Raw genomic sequence first — 14,717 nt, forward strand, 5'->3', positions numbered from 1 at the left:
TCTCTTTTCTTTACCCATCTTTCCTCTGTGCTGAAGTTTATGACTTTCTCACCGCCTGCTTGTTCGTAAACAAACAGGTTGCCAGGCAACTCTGGCAAACAGAGCTGGAGCTGGTTGTTAGTGGAGCGTCTCTTTTATCCCCAGCATTGTTCCTCAACGCCCAGGTCCCCCATCCCTCCCACCCCTCAACCTTCCTCAACCAGTCCCTACACCCATCCAAACCCCATGACCCCCCCATCTCAGGAATCTCAAGCCCTCTTCCTCTAATTCAGGTTTCGGGGGGACCCTCAGTACAAGAGGTGGCACTTTGGGTTCACTTCATTTCTGTAGAAAGATGTATCTCTGATCAGGATGGAATGTGTGTGTCTGCTTGCCTATGTATAGTTGGTATTCAAAGGTCTTCTGACGTTGTCTGTGTTGCCAGTGTCATATCCTCAAAGTAGGACATCTGGATTAGTGCATAGAGTATTATTATAACCCCTCTTATGAGCCACCTATGCCCCTCCTCATGTTCTATCTATGGCCTATTGAAATGGGTGTGTGTGTGTGTGTGAGAGAGAGAGAGTATTGTGTGTGTGTGTGTGTGTGTGGAGGCGGGGATGTAAGGGGGGCTATGGGGGGGCAGAAGGGGTGTTTCTCTCCCTTCTCTCCCGTTGTCTCTCTCTCCGTCTCCTTGGACACACTGACGGATTCTCAGTCTTACTATGGCCACCACAACGGAGGAAAGGTCTCCTCTCCCTACCCAGATAGAACCACACAGACCCGGCCCAGAATTCATCCTGAGCCAGCTAGAACAATACCAGCCTCACCTAGAACCAAGACTAGAATGTAGTCTAGAACCCAGTCCTGGACCCATCCTAAACCAGGACCAGACTCTATCTCAGACCCCTTTTCCTTCCTCATCCCCGTCCCACCGCGACAGAGAGGAGGAGGATGAGGACGAGGAGGAAGGAGGTAACTCCGGACCAGGACCAGAGCCTGTGGTAGGTGAACATTCGGACCCGGAATGGGTTGAGGAGAGATTCCGTATCGATAGGAAGAAACTGGAGGCCATGCTGTATGGTAAGTTTGCTGAACAGGTGTGACGTGGTCTTGTGGTTATGCATTGACTTCCAGTGTGGTCATAAATTGACCAAGATTGAATCGCGACAGTGCGCTCCATAAATTCGTACGGTTACCTAAGTTGACTCAGAAAAACGTTTGACTTCCCAGTACAGTAATTGTAATGCTGTCCACGGATCGTCTGCATAATGTGAACGCTGAGAAGCTCTTAGCATCTGTCTGGCACAGCACCTCCGTATATAATTGCCAGGTCATTAAGCAGCTGTCGTCATTGTTGTTAAGCATGGTTAAAGTTTCTGCCTTGATGATTTATAAGGTTGCTTGTGTATTCACAGACGTGAGGCTCAGACAGGGTTGCTGTAGTATCATCATTCCCATTCTGTCATGACAATAGCGTAGAGGTGTCTGTCTCTGTTGGGTAGCAGTGCAGAGCAGGTCTGTGGCAAACTTCCTCCCCTGTGTTACAGTGGAGACTCTGACAGGAGTAGTGAATTAGAAGCTGTTACTTCTCTCCCTCAGCCTTGATGTGGAAGAATCTGAGTATCTAAGCGGCTTCATGTTGTTCATAGAGTGTATGGTTTGTTTTAGTGTGTGTGTGTGTGTGTGTGTGCAAAAGAGAGAGAGAGAAAGAAAGAGAGAATGGGTGTTTGCATGGGTAGTCCTGTGAATAAGCCACACATCACACTGTGCCTGCCAGCCAGTTTTTGATAAACATCCTATTCTCTTTCCCCTAAGTGTTAGTTAGCATGTTAGCATGCTGTGTTGGGACTGAGATCTGGGACGTTAGGGTGTGAATAATAACTATAGAGGGAAAAGGTCTCCTAGTTGTTTTCCATCAATTTGTTGAGTTTGACAATGTTTGTTATTTAATTTCTGGTGGGGTAGGGGGTCCATGCGTCAGTGAAATACCTTTGACGCGATTAGCTGTCTCTGGCTTTTGGTGCCCCCATTCCCTCTCTCTCCGCCCCATGCTGCTCGCTTGCCCATTCCTCGGTTTCGGGGGAGCGTAACCCATGGCGATCAGGGGACGTGGGCTTTTTATGGGGGCTCCCCCCTCACCCTGTAAATGTCATTGTGAAGCGATGGCCTTTTAAAAAATGTTTACCTTCCAGCCCCTCGTCCCCCTCTTCTCTGCAAATTTCAACTCTCCCTGTTTAAATGTTGACCCTTAGATCTCACATACTTCTCTCTTTGAAGAAAAGTGTTGCTTAGACACAAAAAAACCATTAACCTGTCTGATTATTGTTGATATTAGATGAATGCCTTCCCTGTGGCTTCCCTGTGGCTCAGTTGGTATTGCATGGTGTTTGCAACGCCAGGGTTGTGGGTTTGATTCCCACGGGGGGCCAGTACAAAAAAAAATGCATGAGATGAAAATGAAATCTATGAAATCTATGAAATGCATTCACTACTGTAAGTCGCTCTGGATAAGAACGTCTGGTAAAATGACAAAAAAAAAAAAAAAAAAAAAAAATTGGTGTTTGTATATCTTTATACCTCCGATTAGGTGCAATAAGTAACTCTCTCTCTACCTTTCTGTCTCTCTCTTCTCTTTCACTCTCCTCTCTTTCTGTTTACTCAGCCCCTAGACATGGAGAGGGACCTACAGGTGAAGAGTTCTTTGAGAGAGTAAGTATGCAGAATGAAGGTCACACTGACACTGAGAATAAAGGATGGAGATAAAATAAATCAAATGATAGGCAGACATTCATTTAATGTGGAAAATAACTCACTGAAATGAAACTACATGCAATTAAAAGTCTACAGATTTACCAGAGGAAATCTGTATAGAGAACATGAAAGGTCACAGACTGACTGTCGACATTGTTTCTCAGCAATTTGTCATTGTTACGGCGGTGATGAACCTCTTTGAGATGCAAATGAAGTATTGTCTTCTCTGAATAGGACATGTTTTGGTGTGTGTGTGTGTGTGCGTGTGGGATGTATGGGCTGGTGTTACTCTCGTGGTAAAACACCTGTCTTTCGGACACACATATTGACACCTGTTTTTTTCTGGCATGTTGTCTTGCAGGTGATGGTGGAAACTAACACCCAGGTGAAATGGCCATCCAAGCTGAAAATAGGAGCCAAGTCAAAGAAAGGTGATGTTACCTCTATCTGATCTAGAACACCTGACACCCACATACTCAAACAATCTGTCTCAAGCTGTCTCAATCTGTCTCAATCTGTCTCAGTCTGTCTCAATCTGTCTCAAGCTGTCTCAGTCTGTCTCAATCTGTCTCAGTCTGTCTCAATCTGTCTCAGTCTGTCTCAATCTGTCTCAATCTGTCTCAATCTCCTATACAACTTGATATTCAATATTATACAAAAAGTATGTCTTTTAGATTAATTGTTTGCATCCTGTTGTATCGATAATGCAGACCCCCATGTGAAAGTGGATGGGAAAAGAGCCAATGTTCTAGAGGCCAAAAAGAAAATTCTAGAACTTTTGGAGACAAAGGTGAGTGTCCTAAACTGAGGTATAATCAAATACCTCACATGTAATTAAGTCAACTAACTAAATACAGTTAGTTAAACCCATGTTCTCCTGAGCCAGGTCAACAAGGTGACCCTGAAGATGGACGTGGCTCACACAGAACACTCCCATGTGATCGGGAAAGGGGGCGGGAACATCAAGAAGGTGATGGAGATTACGTCGTGCCACATCCACTTCCCCGACTCCAACCGCCACAACGCCACTGGAGAAAAGAGCAACCAGGTACTGTCTCTAAGTAACCCAGAACAGTTTCTTAGCAACTGTCTCTAATCAACCAGGTACTGTCTCTAAGTAACCCAGAACAGTTTCTTAGCAACTGTCTCTAATCAACCAGGTACAGCACCTTAGTAACTGGATATTGTCCCGTAGCAACCAGGTACTGCCTGTTAGTTATTGTCCTTAAGCAATTTTATTTTGTCTCTCCCCTCTCTCTGCCTCCCCTGTCCAGGTGTCCATCGCGGGGCCTGTCCAAGGGGTGGAGGCAGCCAGGAAGAGGATACGTGTCAGTGTCTCTCCATCTTAATGATTGGGTGGCCTTCATCTTTATTTTGTGCATGTGATCTATACACCATCATGACCTCTCACCCTTCCCTCTTCTGTGTCCCTCAGGACCTTCAGCCGCTGGTGTTGACCTTTGACCTACCAGTGACCCTGGTGTCCCAGGCCCTGCCGGACGCAGCGTCGCCGGTCATCCAGCAGGTGGCGCAGGCTCTGGGGGTCAGTGTGAGCTTTAGGGCCCAGCCTAGACTGTACAGCAGCTGCTGTGTGGTTAGAGCACTTCAGGGAAATTCCGTCGCCATCAAGGTCAGTGGAACGCAGATGTACTGAGAGCCACACACACAGATAGATACAGACACACACACACAGATAGATACAGACACACACACACTCCCCTTTCTCTGTCTCAATGTTTTCTCTATTTCTTTGTGACTTTTAGATGCACTTCCTCCTTACTTTCATAAAGAGAAACCTCCACTTGAAAGAGAAAAATTATTTAATATGATTCTATATATGCACACATTCTCTCTCTCTCTCCCTCTGTCACTGTCTCTCTCTCTCTCTGTCTCTCTCTTTCTCTCTCTCCCTCTGTCTCTCTCTGTCTCTCTCAATTCAATTTCAATTCAATTTCAATTTCAGGGGCTTTATTGGCATGGGAAACATATGTCTACATTGCCAAAGCAAGTGAAACGGATAATAAACTAAAATGAAATAAACAATAAAAAATGTACAGTAAACATCAAACACACAAAAGTTTCAAAAGAATAAAGACATTTCAAATGTCATATTATGTCTCTCTCTCTCTCTCTCTCTCTCTCTCCCTCTGAACCCTAACAGAAGGCGGTGTGTGTGCTGATGGAGCTGCTGCTGGGGTCAGAGCTCGGGGCTGGGGGTCAGGGTGGGGTCATGGGGGTGGTCAGTACCCAGCTGGATGTGACCTCCCAGCAGCACCTCTTCCTGCTGGGGCAGAACGGAGCCCACTTCCTGGGGGTCATGCACCAGACCCAGACCCAGATAGTTCTGCCAGACCTCAGCGCCCCACAGAACCCCCCCTCACTGCTCATCCAGGGAAGTCCAGACGGAGTGTGTCTGGCCAGGCAGCAACTCATGGTGAGGAGCGGTCAAAGTTTACGTTTTTATTTTGATTGATTATTTGATTCAACCAGACAGACAATTAGATTTGAGGTAAAAGTGGAACCTTGTTCACTGTGGAGAGTTTTCTAAGAGAGGACCTGTTAGAAAACCCTCTGTTGTCGTTCTACAGGACTGTCTGCCTGTGTGTCTGATGTTTGACATGCGTGAGGATGGGGAGGCAGACCCTCGTAAACTGGCTCAGATGATGCAGAGTATGGGGGTCTTCATCAGCGTCAAACCCAAAGTCAAACAGACCGCCAAGGTACAATAGTGCGATAGCAAGTGTTATAGTCGTATTATTGCTAAATGTTTGGTACTTTAGTGTCTAATGAAGTACTATACTGTGTTGGACTATATATCCTGGTTTGTATGACATGGGGAGAATCTCAATTGCATACTCCTTGCGTCCTCTCTCCTCGCCCTTTTCTCAAAATCCATTGGATGAGACAGAGGTCCCTCCCCTCTGACCATCGCCTCCAATGGGTTTTGAGAAGGAGGCGCGGAGAGAGGAGAGAGGATAGAGGACATGAGGAGTATGCAATTGAGATTCTCCCATTGTTTTGTGTGTTGGACTACATTTCCTGGTTTGTATGACATGGTGTTGTGTGTTGGACTACATTTCCCAGTCAGTGGTGGTAAAGGGTCTGGAGAGGAACATCTCCAGTTTGTACGAGGCTCGGAGGCTGCTGCTAGGGCTGGAGTCCAGCGAGGTCACCATGACAGCCAAGATGAACTCTGATCCCCAGGTTGGCCGGCAACGGGCTGACCAACTACTGGCTCAACATGCTGCTGCAGCAACTCCGCCTCTCCGACCACGGTGTGTGTGTGTGTGTGTGTGTGTGTGTGTGTGTGTGTGTGTGTGTGTGTGTGTGTGTGTGTGTGTGTGTGTGTGTGTGTGTGTGTTAGTGTCTTTTCATTTATGTATCACTGTTTTCACCTGTCCTATTCTAATCTCTAATCTGATCTCCATTTGTCTCAGGCTCAGTGCCCACCACTGAGGCTGTGATTGGCTCTTTTTCCCAATCTAAACCCCACCCGTCCCCTCCACCAGGCCTGACTCCGCCCTCTGAGGAAGGGAGGATGGGACTGAAGGGGAAAGAGAGCAGACAACTGGAGAAGGTGTGGAGAGATCGGGTCACCGTCAGATCCCAGTATTAATCCACATAACTAACAGACAACACTACAAAAAAACAGCCACCTTTACCCCTCTCGTACTAGAATCAGTGAAGTACTGTGAGAATTTGAGAGGGTGAGAGATATAATGGATCGATACCACAGGATGCTGTTGAGGGGAGGACTGCTCATAATAATCACTGGAACGGAGTGAATGGAATGGTATCAAACACATAGAAACTATTTGTTTGATGAGTTCAATTCCATTCATTCCGTTCCAGCCATTACTATGAGCCTGTCCTCGCCAATTAAGGTGCCACCAACCCCCTGTGATTTATACAGTAGTAAGGTGTTTCCCTGCAGGGGATTTGATTCTGCAGTTGTCCTAAGGGTGGTGCTATTGGATCAGTCGGATCAGGTTTGACCAATGAGATCACCTCTGTTTCTCCAGATCCCAGAAAACGAGGATCCGTCCGGCCTGTCCGACGAGGACGAGAGCCCTGGCTCGATGACATCAGAGCTGAGTGATGTCATGAGCCAGGTCAGGATGATGAGTCGGAGGAGCAGCCTCCAGGGTCCTGAAGTGTGCAGGTTCCTCAACCAGGGGAGACGCCACTCAACAGGCCAGGTCATGAGGTAAACACATTCACACTAGGGAGTGTACTGTGACATTAAGTTGTTCCTAGACACAATGGGCGAGGTTAGGATTTTGGTTGGATAGGCCCAAATATCTGTGGATTGGATCTTAGATAGGAGCCCCTGTTTTTTTTCAGAAGGGAATGAAAAACTATAAAACAAAACATTAGCATTTTTATCTTAATTTAGTGTATGTTTAGCCTTTTGTTCTACTGTTTGTTTATATTGCCTCTGGAAAATAACAAGAACATTTGGGACCGCAGGCTTATTTTTTTGCAGTTTAGCAACACTCATTCTAAATAATAATGTCAGAAAGGTACAGGTATTGCATTTATTCATTCCCTCTCACCAGTATCATGTCTCAATGTTCCTTACTGCCCTTGGATTAGTTGAGAGAGCGACTAAGTGAGTCCTACAAAACAGCTTTCACACTGTGGCTCAGACCTGACCTTGGTCTCACTGCCGCTGCTCTGTTGCAGACTGCTGGGCGGAGAGAAGGAGGGAGGGCGGAGTGAGAGACGCAACAGCCTGAGAGAGATGGAGGGAGGGAGGGGTGATAGTGGATGGAACAGCCTGCGAGAGATTGGGGGAGAGAGGAGTGACACTAGACGGAACAGCCTGATGAGGGATTTGACTCCGACTCAGGACACTCTCACTGATGTGTCAAGGAACGAGGTGAGACTCCCTCTGATTTCAAATGATTTATTAACAGGTTTGTTGCAGCTAGAACTTAAAAAAAAAACCTGCATGAGAACTATGGAGGAGCATATTATGTGTCACACGGTGTGACGTTGTAGACTGTCTCACCAATTGATTTGACCTCTTTCTTTGAGTCTTACAAAATCAAATTTGAAGAATTTGATTGGGTGTATGTGGTAGTTGTTGTTTTTACCCTTATTTGTCCACTTGGTGCCCCTGAACCAAAGGTTACCGTGGGGATAACATGTTTATCTCCGCGGTAATGGCAGGACGCGCTAGGTTAAGTCATATTCTGTTCTGTTCTCTCAGTAAATCAGGTCCCCCCCAGGACACATCATTTACAGAACAACATAACTGCATTTCTTCGTCCCCCTTTCCCTGTTTCTGCAGGATTATGACTATGAGATGAAGAAACTGCTGGCAACTAGAGGTTAGACCTTTTTAAATGCTTCTGCCTTGTTGTGTGATCAGAAGCCCAGCTTATTAAAAACACCCTTTTGGTTTGTCCAGGGTTCAGTCACACAGAAAGGTATTGTTGGACCTGCAGAGGAGTCCTACCAAGAGGGACCCATTTAGCAGCTGCACCTGGCCAAATTAGCTTTCATTGCATATCATTGGGATGGGTCACTTGCCACTGTCTGTTATTGAGAGACGAGGCAGCTCGTGTTTGTTATTCAGATCAGTGACGGAGGGAACCCATTAATGAGCCAGAGCCTTGAGTGAGAGAGGACCTATTTACGTGCTGCACATTGCCAGAGAGGTGATGGAGGGGATGCACTTATGGGCTGCGCCGTGCCAAAGTTAGATAGAGGATCATTGCTACTCCCACGGAATGTACACACTCTGGTGTCTGATACACTGTCTCAGCCACACAACCACACACACACGCACACACACACACTCTCTCTCTTTACCATCATTCAGAATGAGGGATATTCTGAGGATCTTTAGCCAAATGGTTCTAAATTCCCTCAGTGTTGCTTTATGGGATTATGAATTAGCAGTTTGAATGAGCCATCTGCCTCGTGGTCATTACGATACTCATGTGTCTATCTATGAGAGCTAGACACACACACACACACACACACACGCGCGTGCACACACACAGACACACCGTTTTTTTATTTTTACACATCACACACTCCTACATGGATCCTGTAATACACACTCTCACACTAATTTCAATGTGTTTAGTGTCTATGCCTATGAGATTCTTCATGAAGTATTATGGTTCAGTGCAATTAAACACTGTTAAATGAAATACAATTAAACACTTTTTTCTGTCTGCATTATTCAACACCTGACAACCGCGGCTTACCAATTAAACCACTGTGTCTACTTGTGAGTGATTTATATTTATAACTTGGTGTGTATGTTTCTTAGAGTAAGTTATGTGCGTGTTTATGTTTTTGTCTGTGTGTCTATCTGATCTGTCTATGGCTGCGTTTACACAGGCAGTCTAATTCTGATTTTTTGCCAATAACTGGTCATTTGAACAATCAGATCAGATCTTGAGCCAATAATTTGGCCCCCCAAAAAAATCAGAATGGGGCGTCCTGTGTTAACGCAGCCTACGTGTGTGTTGGTGTGTGTGTGTGTGTGTGTGTGTGTGTGTGTGTGTGTGTGTGTGTGTGTGTGTGTGTGTGTGTGTGTGAGATGTATTTTATCTCTACTCTCCCAGCCATGCAGAGGAATCCGGTGGTGACAGAGGTTCGGACCCCCACTGATACCTGGAGTGGTCTGGGCTTCTCTAAGTCCATGCCTGCCGAAGCTGTTAAGGAGCTACGCCACGTCAGCCGACGCAGCTACAAACCTTACCTGGCAAACACTGGCCAACAACAACAGGTACAACTGCTAATATCTTACCTGTACTAGAATCCCTATAAACCCTACCTGACCAACCCTGGATAGCAACAGGTACAGCTCACCTTACTAGCTACCATTAGCTTACCTGGGGGAAATTGGCCAAAGAGTTTAAACCTGCATTAAACCAGCATCACCTGTGATGCTATTTCACCTGTACTAGGGTTATCATCTTACCTGCTTTTACATCAACCAACGATCCATTTTCCATGGGCTGTGTTGGTGACCTGTCCTCTTGGTTTAGACGCCGTCAAGCAGCTGGCCTCGCTAAATGCTCTGTGGACAGCCACTGAACACCACGCTAATTTGGGTTAATAGATACGAGTGGGAACTGTCTGATGGCTTCTGTGTTGTTCTGCGCTAGGGGATTTAGGAGTGCGTATCTGTGTTCCGCCTGATTTTTTTATTTTTTTTTGCGAGCTTGGAGAGGCATTGAGCTGGGTGAGAGTTTGTTTAGGAATATGATTATTCTCAATGTTATTTGGCTCGATTGGTTTTCCTGCACTGAGAAATGCCAAGAGCCGGAGAGAAACTGTGAGCACCAATTACCACCCTGTCTCATCCACTCATCCTCAGGGAGGGAGAGAGAAGGAGAGAGTGAGTGAGAGGGGGGTGGAGGAAAAGTGAGGAACAAAGCGAAGGGAGTATAAACAAGCGGAATATATGCAATTAAACCCCATCTCTCCCCCATCCTCTCTCCCACTATTTTCTGCCTTTTGCTCTCTCTCTCTCTCTCTCTCTCTCTCTCTCTCCATGTAGACATGGGGCCCGCAGAATGCGAAGGAGAAAGTGTCCAATGGCAGTAATTCAGAGAACTGGCGTGACAGACGTGGATCATCCTCTTCATCCTCCCCCATTTCCCCTTCTCCATCTTCCTCCTCCTCTTCCTCCCCCTCTAACTTCTCATCTTCCTTCTCCTCCACGTCGTCCTTCCCGGCATTTGCGTCTTCAACAAACAGACCCCGAACCGATAAAACCTGTACGTTTCTTTGTATGTCTCAAACAGAGAGGGTGTGTCTACAAAGAGAACTTTGAATGAAATGCAATCCCAATGTCTGGCTGATCTTCAATGTAGTCAGTATCAACGATGTGCTCTAAATGTCTTCCATCTGAGAAATATAGAAAGATGTGAGAGAGACTTTGTTAGGCTTTCTGTCGTAACTGTTCCTTCTGTCACTCCCCTCCTCTCCAATCCTCCCTGACCACTTCACCTTTGACCTCTGACCCCTAGCGGAGAGCTTCCTGAGCTGCAGTAACTACTTTGAGTGCATGTCCTCCGTGAGGGCGTTGACTGCTAGCCAGCGGAGCTCCTCCCCCCAGCCTACAGACGATCTCCCAGAGCTCCTGAGCCAGCTCGGTATGGGGAAGTACATCGACGTGTTCCAACAGCAAGAGGTACAGACAGACAACTAGCGCCCCCTGGGGCATAGGAGTAACACATTCACAGAGAAACGGGTCATTCCTCTATCTGTTGAAGTAGCCAACATAGGCAGGACTGACTAAGATGTTTTCAGTGGCACAGAGGATGACTCAATGAGCATCCAGTCGGTCTGAGTAACTCTGTTTTCATGCCCCTATTTCTGCAGATTGATTTCCAGACTTTCCTGACTCTGTCTGACGAGGATCTGAAAGAGGTGGGAGTGTCCACGTTTGGAGCGAGAAGGAAGATGTTATTGGCCATCTCAGGTGAGTGATCGGTAAACGCCATATAAAACCAATCCACTTTTGTAATGACACCTTATGTATAGAACATCTCTCTTGCGCTCTTCTCTCTCTCTCTCTCCATCCACCCATACATCCAGATCTAAACAAAAGCAAAAGGAAACTGTCAGAGACGCCTGCTGTGAAGCCAGGCTACCTAGAAGGTGGGGCAAGTGGCCGGCTCCCACGAATCATAGATGAGGACACCGCTGCTCAAAGAAACCACTGGTGAACCCCACACAACATTACCTAACCTGGGTAGAACTGCCTGTAAAAACAGATCCACGTTCAGATTGGCTTCGACATATCCGAACCTTGGTGGCAAACCCTAAAATGACTTTAGATCAGTGTCTAGGGACAATTTCATCCTACTGCCATGCCGTACACCAGCAGCCTTTACCCAAAGCCTGTCCCGACAACCTCGAGACCAGAGGGACCCTAGCATTGGTAAGACTCCAGTATTGTCTAAAGGAACGCTGAGCATTCATACAAACTATGTGACTCTATGTGGACTGTCACAGACATTCTCTCTTCTCTATTGGCCTCTCTTCTCCCCAGATAGTGCCTTATGCAAGCCTGTGTTCCTCTACACTGTGTGTTGCGGGTTGAAGTCCACTGTTAACCACATATATGCATTGTACATAAACCTACAAGGGAAAAATGAGAATGTATGATGATATTATTTAGAGATGATTATTAAACGTTTCCAAAAACTTGCCGCCTCTTTTTTTTTTACCCGAGGACTCAACCAAATGAAAACCTTCGTTGGAATGACCTGTATGTTAGTACAGTAACTCAAATATATTTTGCAGGCCGTCATTGTAAAATAAGAATTTGTTCACTGCCTAGTTAAATAAGAAATAAAATAAAAATGTATTTTGTTCCAATAAGTTAGAGGTCCATCGCTAGATGGCACTGACGTCACAAACTGTGTGCTTTTTTTGTTGTAGGTTCAAGTCACGTTCTCCACCCCTCATTATTGCGTCAATAGGCCTAATTAATTATACGTCAATTTTAGAAGGAAATCAACCAGCAACGACATTAAATAGAGCTAGATGGAAAGCCGGGAGTTGGGTTGATGCTATATGAACAGTCAGATAAAAAAAAAAATAACTAAAAAAAATTCTAGCCCAACGGGATTTATTCTCGTGAGTAATGTGAAACGCCTTTCAATATTGTTTCTCCTCACCTGAGCGCACATCTAAAAGTTCCAATTACATTTATCATCCGTTAGCAGACGTGAAGCCATTGCCTCCGTATTTGAGTCGTTTCTCATTTATTTAGAATATTGGTAATTAGGTGGGATCACGTAGGCCTCTGGGGGCCAACGACCGAGTATACACGACATTGCTAGACTAGATTGACGCGTTTAATCATACCAAAATGAAATTATTTGGTGTAATTTTAAGTGAGAATTATCTTGCCATTTTTTCAGTAAGGCTATGTGCACATGTCTTTGATAAACATTTGGCATAACGATACAAACAAGACCTATAGAAAGCAGAGCAAAGCAACAAAGAAAGCACCACTTTTTTTTTACACTTCCAAACCGGGCTGGTTGCTGCTCATCGCACCCGTGGCGCTGCCGTCGCATGTCTCATCAGTCACACTGCGCACCAGATGAAAATATCCCCGGGGAGTGACAGCCACTCCGTATCCACTCAGAGTGCAGATGTGTCGGCCTGCCAGGTCCTAGAGCCAGGAGAAATGAGAGCGGATGTGGGGGGACTGGGTTGGGAGAGATGATCCCCGCTTATTTTGACTCCCGAGTGGCGCAGCGGTCTAAGGCACTGCATCTCAGTGCAAGAGGCGTTAATACAGTACCTGGTTCGATTCCAGGCTGTATCACATCCGGCCGTGATTGGGAGTCCCATAGGGCGGCGCAAAATTCCCCCAGCGTCGTTCGGGTTTGGCCGGAATAGGTTATCATTGTAAATAAGAATTTGTTCTTAACTGACTTGCCTAGTTAAATAAAGGTTAAATGATAAAGATTATAAAGACCGTGTCACTTACACCGCAGGCCACGTAGGCGTGAAAGAGAAACGCTTTGTTTCGGACTCATTTTTCTTTGGCTGCTACGACAGACTGTTCTACCTGATAATTATTTTCACCCACTTGGTGTCCCATGTCTAAATCAGTCCCCGATAAGAGGGGAAGAAGGAAAACGAGCAGTGGAACTGGATTCGAGGTCAAGATTTGAATTTGTGGGGTGTAGGCTTTACCGTTTTGTTTTTCCCCAAGTCGAGTTCCTCCTCTCTGCTCCCAGTCACATCGTGCGCTGCGCGTGGTTCTGAAAGGAAAGCTGTGCTGAAAGAACAGCGCTCGCCAGTCCGCTCTGCATCGGGTCAGAAGGCGACGCGCACAGGCCATATTGAAATATGAGACGACTCGAGGCTATATGAAATAGGCCTATAGCAGATAATAAGCATTATTGTAAGTGACAGATATTTTCACAGTGCTCAATTCTATAGAAGCCTCAACGTTTCATGTAGCTGAACACTGCCATACGCTATAGGACTATACTCAAACGTGTATTCTAAAGAGACTGCCTAGGCTTTACTCGGCTTGCATTTTGATGACCATAAAAGTTATCCAGGGATAACAACTATAGAGAAAAAGTGTGTAGGACTATATCAATCATGAAAGTACAAAATAATCCATCACCCCCCAAAAATATCCTTCTTATTGGCAGTAGTATCACCTGGAAATTTCGCCATGAAACAACAAACATTCGCTTATTCCCGTGTGAATGCACCATTCCCCCCGTTGTAAATCAATGACACACCAGCTCTCTGCACTGCAAAGAGAAAGAGAGAGGGAAACTGTGAGGGAGAGAGGGAAGAAGGGGGGAGACGTGGAGAGGGAGGTATAGAGGGGGGTGAAGGAGCGAGCGGGGGGTGGGGGGCGATTGGGAAAGAGAGAGAGAGACCGCTATCAGAGAGGCGGAGTCTGAGCGGAAGAGTTACAGAGGGTGGGAGAGAGACAGTTCTGACGAGGCTTGTTCCAGCTGCTCCTTCCTGGTCGCTGTCAGTATTACAGCGGAGTTCAGAGCTACCGGAGGTCCCGTGGATAATTAGGCTACTCTACAGTCTGACCGAAAAAAAACGTCCAACTGACAGCCGCAGAAACTTCCCACCATATTCCTCTGTTTTCCCCAGGAGCTGGACACAAGCTAATTGAGGTAGGTGGATGGAAGAGCGGGGTGTGTTTGTGAGCTAGGACCGGCGGAGACAGGTTTGTATGAATATGATAAGGGAAGGGAGAGAGTTATGTAGTCTACGTGTTTCTGGTTCACTCCCGCTTTGGTAAAAGGAGATGAGAGAGGCGCGCGCTCCAAGTAGACGGTAATTGCCTGTTTATACCGTCTGAGAGCCTCACGAGCTAATCGGTTTCCCGTGCTCCATCTGCCACGGTGTGCAAATGCGATATGTCTCCAAATGTTTATAATCAGCTTAGGAGGAGCAGCAATTTCATGAGAGGCAATCTCCAGTATTTACTCAATCAAATTAATCCA

The 14,717-nt window shown here is 46.2% G+C and overlaps 2 protein-coding genes across 3 annotated transcripts in view; both read left to right on the forward strand.

The window, feature by feature from the left end:
• The first annotated feature begins 677 nt into the window (after window positions 1-677).
• bicc2 (bicaudal C homolog 2) lies at window positions 678-11,916 on the forward strand. Its single transcript, XM_014199820.2, is given in 20 exon segments — window positions 678-1,062; window positions 2,645-2,691; window positions 3,095-3,164; window positions 3,444-3,523; window positions 3,620-3,781; window positions 4,008-4,061; window positions 4,169-4,363; window positions 4,895-5,167; window positions 5,322-5,453; window positions 5,818-5,921; window positions 5,923-6,008; window positions 6,171-6,310; window positions 6,756-6,940; window positions 7,420-7,615; window positions 8,030-8,069; window positions 9,321-9,484; window positions 10,262-10,481; window positions 10,734-10,897; window positions 11,089-11,188; window positions 11,305-11,916. Coding segments are annotated over 20 exon segments (2,901 nt in total). The 5' UTR covers window positions 678-704; the 3' UTR covers window positions 11,436-11,916.
• A 2,246-nt stretch (window positions 11,917-14,162) lies between these two features.
• LOC106604788 (testican-1) overlaps window positions 14,163-14,717 on the forward strand; it is a 248,527-nt gene continuing 247,972 nt past the window's right edge. For both annotated transcript variants that reach the window (XM_014199822.2, XM_014199823.2), the window contains exon 1: window positions 14,163-14,384. The gene's annotated coding sequence lies outside the window, so the exon portion shown is untranslated. The remainder of the gene's footprint in view (window positions 14,385-14,717) is intronic.

The sequence above is a fragment of the Salmo salar genome, chromosome ssa05, assembly GCF_905237065.1.
Source record: "Salmo salar chromosome ssa05, Ssal_v3.1, whole genome shotgun sequence".
In the NCBI taxonomy this organism is placed as follows: Eukaryota; Metazoa; Chordata; class Actinopteri; order Salmoniformes; family Salmonidae; genus Salmo; species Salmo salar.